General features: G+C 42.3%; 1 protein-coding gene and 1 pseudogene across 1 annotated transcript; both read right to left on the bottom strand.

The window, feature by feature from the left end:
- Nucleotides 1-2,212: 2,212 nt before the first annotated feature.
- LOC147660907 (uncharacterized) lies at nt 2,213-3,223 on the bottom strand. The gene has a single exon (XM_086951438.1). The coding sequence runs from the start codon at nt 3,221-3,223 to the stop codon at nt 2,213-2,215; it is 1,011 nt and encodes a 336-aa protein (XP_086807564.1).
- Nucleotides 3,224-4,218: 995 nt separating this feature from the next.
- Nucleotides 4,219-5,874, bottom strand: LOC147660906 (uncharacterized; annotated as a pseudogene).
- Between the last annotated feature and the right edge of the window lie 2,486 nt (nt 5,875-8,360).

The raw sequence follows: 8,360 nt of genomic DNA, 5'->3' as shown, positions 1-8,360 counted from the left end.
TTTTGAACCCCTGTGTTTTATTCAGGAATCTGTCTTGACAGTTATTTGTATCTGTGGGCCAGATCAACCATTGTTTCCAATCAGGATGTGTTCTGTTTTGGTTTAAAATATGGTTTACGTCTATCTCTTCATCTGTAGAGCTATTGCTAAACATTGTTGGCTTTGGAATAGACGGTTTATTTAAATCCTTGATTTTGGCTAAGCCAAGACAGGTGGTTTGTTGAACAGTGTCATTTAAAAATATCATTTGTTCTGGGATCATGCAGGCTCTAAACAAAGCTTCTATACCCTGTACTTGCCATTCTTTTGTACCCCAAACACTTTTCAAATCAACATTTTTGTCCCAATAATCAAATCCAAAAGTATTCATTTTTTCAAAGAATGAGTCTGAATATATCAATTTTGTGTTGGTTATCATGGTTTTCATCCCTGTCTTGTTTGACAATTTGTAATAAAATGTTTCAGCATTACTTGTGTTAAAACCTGAAAAATATGAATATTTGTCATATACGGTTCTTGAGCTCCCTTTTGGAGGTGTTGCACAATGTTCCCATTGATTATAATTTAAAACATTTCTAGCTTGTGCAGATTTATGTAAGAAATGGTTACCATAGTGGTTATAGCAATACATACTATCATAATTTGTAGAACCCTGCAAATAATCATGTTTTGTAAATTTAGCAGACATCACTAAATCAGACATCCTATTATTAATGCTTTCGAAGTCCCAATCATCAGCAAATGAGTTTGGTTTTGCAAAGTCACTCAAGGAGATCTTGATTTGGTGTGGATACTTCAGGATTTCGACCGGACCATAAATTTCATAGTCAGTGTGGTCCCAGGCTACCCCACCAGGTATCGGATTTGCTGTGAAGTTGGCTGAAGAAAGTTCTGGAGAAAGTTCTCTTTTCTCGACGTGTGAAGATGTGTGTGGCTTGAGGACCAAGTTGATGTTCTGACTTGCTGTGTCCATTTTAGCATATTTTCCCTCAATGAAGCGTCCCAAAGTAAATACCATGATGAGCCAAAGTATGAGGATAAATGCACCAAAACCCACCCAAAATTCAATCCATGGAGAGATCAGATATGTTTCTTTCAGTTGTTTCAAAAGTTCCTTAGCTTTGTCTTTAAAGGATTTTGATGATGGCTGTGTCTTTGATTCACTGAAGCCTTCAGAGGAATCATCGAAGTTGATGAAGTACCCGGATGCAGTTCTGTCAATTGTTCCAATTGCTTCAGGATTTTTGTTTCTTGCAGTTTCACTTGGTACTTCACTGTAGATTGGTGTGTCTCTGCTAAATGTTTTTATTTGGGTTGTCAGAGGTCTTAGTTCTATTGCATTGTTGCATAGTCCTTGTTGTTCTTCTGTAGGCGTTTCGAATGTGATGAGCCTCTTTGTTAGAACCTCTGTACTGGTAGCAAACCTTGGTGTTCTGCTACTCATTGGGAGTCCACTTGGCCTACCGTTTGTTATCGGCCACATGTTGTGGTTTTACCAGGTTGATGGAAACAACTCGGTTCTCCTTTTTACCAGCAAGGGGCGGTAGTACAACTGATCTTGTCCCGTTGACAGACAAGACAGCAACTGCTTTTCTGTAAGAAGGCCCAAATTCCTTCTTTACCGCGATCTTCTCCCTGACTAGATCCCCGACTTTTGGAATCCAGACAGGTCTTGCTGGGACAGGTGGTGATTCTTCAGTGGTCGTTGGCTGTTGTTTCAACTGTATGTTGCTCAGGTCTTTTCTTGTTTTGTTTAAGTCCTGCAAAATAGCCAAACGGTCTTTGACATCAAAGCTTTTTTCTTTAACCACTGAAGTCTGACTATCAAGGTCAGAGATCAACATCCTAGTTCCGAATAATAATTCGTACGGACTGAATCCCTTCAGAGAATTTCTTGGCAAGTTATTTAGACTACGTTGGACACTTATTAGATGTTTGACCCACCCAGCTCCCGAACCTAATATCCTTTCCATTATAGATTGCTTTCTGCCTTGGTTTTTTCTTTACACCATCCCGTACCCTCAGGAAGGAAGTGAGAAGATTCCCGCTGGACTGTGCTCATTTGGCCATGTTTCCCCCTCGGCCGGAGGGCTAGAGTGAAAACAGTGGTCAAACGTAGCAGGCTCTTAGCGTATATGCCATTTAGACTCGCAAATCTTGTATAACAGTCCGGACGTCAGCCGAGTGTTGGGGATCTACATTATAAGTGGAACTAGCCTGTGTATGTTAATCGCAAGCCCTGCTTTTTACCGATAATATTATCCGCCTTGATGCGACGAGGTATTAAACTTTTTCTCTCCCCACTGCGATCTCTGTTGCAGTTTGGGCAGTTTTTTACAAACATGGTATGATGTAGGCTCATGCCTGGCCACCAGTACCTTGATTGTAATTCTTCCAGAGAATCTTTTAGTTTGAGGTGTCCAAGACCCTCACCCCTATGAGCGTCTGCGATTAACAAGTTTCTCCTGTCCATGTTTGGAATCACTCTATCCCCCACTCCAGGGATTCGAGCAAAAGGGACGGAGTTTGCATCGATTATGTATGTGTAATTGAGTGGATAATTGATCGGTAACGCTGAGCAGTCGCCTTTTGATGACGTTTTCACCGCCAGCACTGTTTCACCGTCAATGTGTTTTAATGTACGCTTTTTTTGATCCACGGGAGCCAATTGAGTGGCTTCCGCTGCGGCTGTTTCAGCCAATGAATTCCCTGCAACGTGAACGCCATCACGTTGATGACTCAGTGAGTGAGTCACATGAGTCTTTGGTAGTTTTTTTTGTAAAAGAGCTACCTGTTCCCAGAGCAGTTTCTGCTTTATTGGTGCATCTGTGTCATCTTTGTAACCGTTCTGAATCCATTTCTGCAAATCGCTGTTATATGATTTGACGCAGTAATATGAATCTGACACTATAAGTGTCGGGAATTCGCGATCCGCATTATCTAGCGCCATTTTCAAAGCTATTATTTCAGTTTGTCGTTCTGAATTAGTTTCTACTGAGTGTGTCTTTGTTAATAGAGGTTTCAGTTTACCTCCGCGCCACACTTCTTTTGTAATCTCACATGTGGGGTTGTATGCTTGTTCTCCCCATACGGAGGGTTGAGCATTTCCGTTTGTAAAGATTACACAAGAGTAGTGTCGTAAGGGCAGAATGTCGATTGGCAGAGGATACGTTCTTTCATATTTTAGATTTTTTAATTCTTCTAGTTCTGGTGTACGGCTCATTTTTCTAGAAAATTGTCAGCCAGGCTACACTTGATAATTCATATCCTTCGAACAGGACTGTCAGATGGGCAATTCTGGATTTTTTAAAGTTGAATTTGTAACCCTCTGCAGCGAACCCAAGTATTATGGTGTTCACTCTTTTCAAGTGAGCCTCCAAGTCATCATCTGTTAAGTAAATGTCATCGACATAAGATAATGCTTCATCATCATATAGTTGTAGTAATTCTGTTACTCTCGCTGAGAATACCCCCGGGCTGTTCTTGTACCCCTGGGCTAAACGACAGAATTGTTTTTGAGTGCCATTTACTGAGAATGCAGTTAAATATCTGCTCCCTGGTGCTATGTTTTGACAAAAGAATCCATTGGAAATGTCCAAGGTTGTTTTGTATTTTTTGCGCACTATGTTATTCATTAGTGCAGCACTGTGTGAGTTTTGCACTGCAAAAGTTTTGCAACATGTGTTAAGGTGTCGGTAATCCAAAACTAGACGATATGAATTGTCTGGTTTGGAGACCGGAAACAAAGGGTTGTTCATTTGTGAGGTGCAAGTTTCAATCACCCCCTGGTATTCTAGCTGATCTAGTATTTCATTTACCTGTTTTTTAGCTTCTTGCTTAATTGGGTACTGCCTTTGTGCAGTTGGTTGTGATTTTAACTGGATTTTGTGAGGAGGAGAATCCTCATCCCATCCTACATGATTTTTATATAAAGCAGGTGCTAAGGCCACTGCCCACTTTCTAGCAAGTGTATATTTTTTATGAATCGGGATGTGATTCGAGAAGGCAGGCATAATTACTTCTTCGCCATGAGGGCACCCCCTAACAAACTCCGGTGGCCAGTCTTTTTCAGCTAGAAGGATGTCATAGCCCTTGGAGAGGTTATCCCAAAATAGTCCCCTTATTTTCCTAGTCTTATCTCCCTCTATACGTAATGTTATCTCGTATATCTTGTGGGGCTTGCTAACTCTGGTGTCTGCAGTTTCCACTTGAAGATATTCATTCGTGTCCACTGTCTCCAGATGATTCATAAGGACTTTGCGAGCTATGCTCACCTCTGCTGCGCTGTCTAGCATTGTCTGAGCCCACTCTCCGTTTTTCAGTTGTGTCCTCAGTATTCTCGGCATGGTTAACTACCTTGATACTGGCTACCTTCTTTTTAGGAAATTGTAATTTCTTTTTTAGTTGAGCAGGTTCCTTGTCTTTGGACTTGGCGTGCTCTTCTGATCGTCCTCTTCTTTCCGATTTCTGCGAGGAATTCTGAAAAGATTGAGAGGGACGTGTATCAATGTCTTCATATCTATCAGGTTTTTTAATATTATCCCTATTTCTAAGGTTATATCTATTCCCAGAGGGGTCATTCTGTGGTGACCTCTGTCTTCGGTTTGGAGATTTTCCTCTTCGCCTAGGAGACCTTCCTCTGGACTGGAATTTATTTTCTTTAGGATTGGATTGTTTGTTTCCATCCCAGTTCTTTTTGGGTGAATTATTATTAAAAAATATTTTTTCTGGACTGTCAGTCAGTTGCGGTTTTAATGGTATTCCACCTAAACTATCTCTGCCTAGTTCCTCATAGGATTTTTCTATGATTCTGGCAATTTCAGCTGGTTGGTCTGCTATATCTGTCTCTTTTAACCTTTGGCGGATCGCCACGTTTGCTGCTTCACCTTTTATGTTGGCTAATAATATAGCCGAGACCTGCTTGAAGTCTTTCAGTAATTTCATACCAAGAGTTAAAGCAGGTTCTGGACCGTATTCATCTTGAATTTGTTTTAGCACATCTGGTATCACCGAAATGGATGGGACACCGTGCGTTTTTGTGTAGATGGAAGCAAATACTGTACCCCAAGTGTCACAGTCCTCTATGTGTGGTGCGATTCCCATTGGGAGACATATAGTCAGAATCCTGTGTTTTTCCAGCGGGGTGGTGTCAGGAAACACCGCCTCTATTTAGGTAATTTTCTGTGCCAACCAGAATGGTATTTGTTCCCGTTTAGCTGGAACTTTACCTAGGCAGGATTGGATGTTCTGTGGTGTAATTTTATTTGTGTTCCCCTGGTGAGGGGTCAGCTGTGGAAGTTTAATCGCTGGCTGAATTGTTGAAGTCCGCATTACATACTGAACTAATTGTCTATGAATTTTTAGTAATTGTTTTAGCTGTATTAACAGCTCTGCTGCAGGCATCCTATCGATGTCTGGATGTGGTGTGTATCCGGCTAGCACCGGCCACGTTGCTCCTGGTCTACCTAAAGGACCGAGCCTTGTAATGTGATTGTTATGTATTAGGGCGCCATCAAATAAGAGCAAATGCTCTTGGAATTTGAGTGGTACTTCCACCTCCTCGAAAGGAGTGTACGTTTCAGGAGGTTCCTCTATTTTGTAATAGTGGAAGTACTTTGTTACAGCATTAGCTGCTGGAAAATGTATCCATGTATAGTATACCTCTGTCTGCCGATATTCGTGTGCCTCAATTACGAATATGACTGTGCCACCTCTAGGTGTCAGTCCATTTTCTATAAGTTTTAGGGTTATAGATCTCCTTTTGACGACCGGAATGAGTATTATTTCCGCGTCTGCAGCCTGCATGGTAGCATCAGCTGCTGCGAGTTCAGTTGCTAATCTAACTGTTTCTCTTTCCTCATCACTTTCATCCATTTTACTGACCGGATGGTATTCTGTTTATTTGCAGATCAGGTTTCTTTATGGAAACAAATATTAGATGCACAATATTTTGGAACACTGTTTATCCTTCAACGTTGACTATACCAAGAACCATACATAGGAGTTCCCTCCTGCGAGGTTTTGGAGGATATTACCTTTCACCCACTCCAGACGTCTTTGGAGTATTTGGGAAAAGGGGTCTGAGTGAGAAAGCACGACTGAGTTACTCTAAATGTCTTACGTTAGTTTTATCGCCCTTTCCAAACACGTTGGGCGCCATGTAGTGTAGTTCCTATTTTCCCAATAGGCTCTGCGCATTGGAATAATACCTACAGCAGTAAAGGCCTAGACCAGACGTTAACTAGGTCTACTACTGTCGATACTAGACTTAAAGTTTTGGGTTTGCCAGCTAAGCTCAGAGTTCGCTAGAAACTTTCTCGAATGTTCAAGAGAGAATTACCTCCCCTGATTAGACAAGAAGGGATTTAGTTTCTGACAACCATAGAACATGACAACTTTGCTCTCCCCTAATCAAGAGTCAATCTCCAGAGTCGTGTGAGCACAAGGCAATTATTTTACTCAGTCAGTACGTGCATTCTTAGTCTCATCAGAATGTAGAGAAAAGGAAAGAGACGGGCGTGTTCAATAAAAAGGTGTTATTTATTGATCAGTCTTTTTTCTCATACAAGAGAAATGGATCGATATTATTGCAATACTTATAGTTAAGTAAAGTGCATACATTAGAAGCAATAGTATAAAATAATACTGTAAAAACATTGATATGGTTTCTGAGCCATATGATGTTTAAAATGATTAAAATATATTTACATACACATATACATTTGACTAAACGTACTCAACTGGTGTTTCTAAATACGCCTACCCCGTGTACCTGACCTAAGTCTAATGCGTGGGCGGGAATAGAAAGTTACAGTTTAAGTTAAGTTTGTTTTTGCCAAGTGAATAACTAAAGAATTCTCTGTGAGGGGTTATTCAGTTCTGTACCTGGAAGTTAGGATGAATGAGGAATGGTATCTCTTTCTCTGCTCTAGATATTCCAGGCTGCCTGCGAGGGCTGCCCAGAAGCGCCGGTGCTGGGTCTCTCGGCTTGAGATAGCAGCGCGTCTCTCAGCGCGTCAGGAAGGCGGGGCTGCTGCCAGCGGGGTCTGCTTCTGCTCTCGGCTTCGGCAAGTGTGGCTGCTCCGTCTTGTAACCACGCGTGTGTTTGCATAGGGCAAGATTGGCAATATTTATACCTTAAAGGTGCCGAGATTGACGTAAGGATGGACATAGATACGTCAATAAAGATGTCATACGACTTGCTCGTTAGCACATTCTTTACTAAAGTTCTCTGTGAAATCAAAACAATGGCCGCACGGATTGTCCAGGTTGTCATAGGTTTGATTTGTTTTGAGAACGTCGTATGCCTTATCAGGGACTGGAGGAATGTCGCTTGTCTAATTAGATCTCAAGCGTTATGACCTAATCAGATAACACGTTCCTGTGCCGTAGTGTGACTGCGTCAGATAACGGTATCTGCATCATGGGGAATTTCTTATCTCATGGGCTGACTGTTAGTTGACTAGCTAGTTAGTTTAACCAGAATAGGGTCAGGAATAGGGGGATCGATTCAGAACCTGTAGAAATACACGACAGAAGTGGCCTGTCACCTGTGGACTGCGGCAGCGCAAGCAAGCAGCATTTCGCCAACCTCTTAAGACACAGCAGAAGCCTTTCATGATTGTGGCCTCCACCTAGCATGCACCTCACCCGATGAACAGTGCCTAGACACCGGCGCAGCGCTTCATAAAGGTTATTATTGTAGCAGACGAGACAGCTCTCGTGGTCTCACTTCACCAGATGGTGAATAGTGAGACCAGTACAATATAAGGCGAGGGAGACACTTCTAGGCGTAGCTGGTCCAAACAGATATTCTTGAAGTTAAGGCTCAGTCTGCTGCCGGTGCTCGCCAGGTAGAGAGCCAGAGGTGCAGGACGAGACATTCGTGTCACAGGTTCATGCAATCGTGGTCAAGTGGAGAAGCCAAGGTTAGGATCACACTCTTCAGACACCAGCTCATCAACATCGCCTTTTACTGATCACCTTGAATGATGTACATTTAGGGGTCACCTGGGGTGGGGATTACCATCCACACCGCCCCCTGAGAGCGCCGCCGTGCAGGCCGAAGCAACAAATTCTGAGTTCCAGAAACAAAGTGGGGACTGTAGGAAAAGCACCCCCTCGAGTCTGCATAAACATGCCACAGGCTGGCCAGCACAGACTTCATTGCATGTCTACAAATAACAAATCCCTCGATTCATGCTTCGAGGCTCTAACTTGCTGCATGAGTTCTTACCAACAGGAGCTAATAACAAGATCAAGCAAGCATTTGCAAAAACAATGGTGCTAGCCTTGGCAAGAAGGTGAAACGCTTAGTTTTATTGGAAGCATGTGTCACAAACTGAAAACAAATGATCAAC

Source organism: Lissotriton vulgaris, unplaced genomic scaffold (genome assembly GCF_964263255.1).
Source record: "Lissotriton vulgaris unplaced genomic scaffold, aLisVul1.2 SCAFFOLD_1367, whole genome shotgun sequence".
NCBI lineage: Eukaryota > Metazoa > Chordata > Amphibia > Caudata > Salamandridae > Lissotriton > Lissotriton vulgaris.
This window is presented reverse-complemented; position numbering and strand designations above follow the sequence as displayed.

Coding starts and splice junctions, on each gene's coding strand:
- LOC147660907 (XM_086951438.1), bottom strand. CDS start 3,223: ATGAGCCGTACACCAGAACTAGAAGAATTAAAAAATCTAAAATATGAA.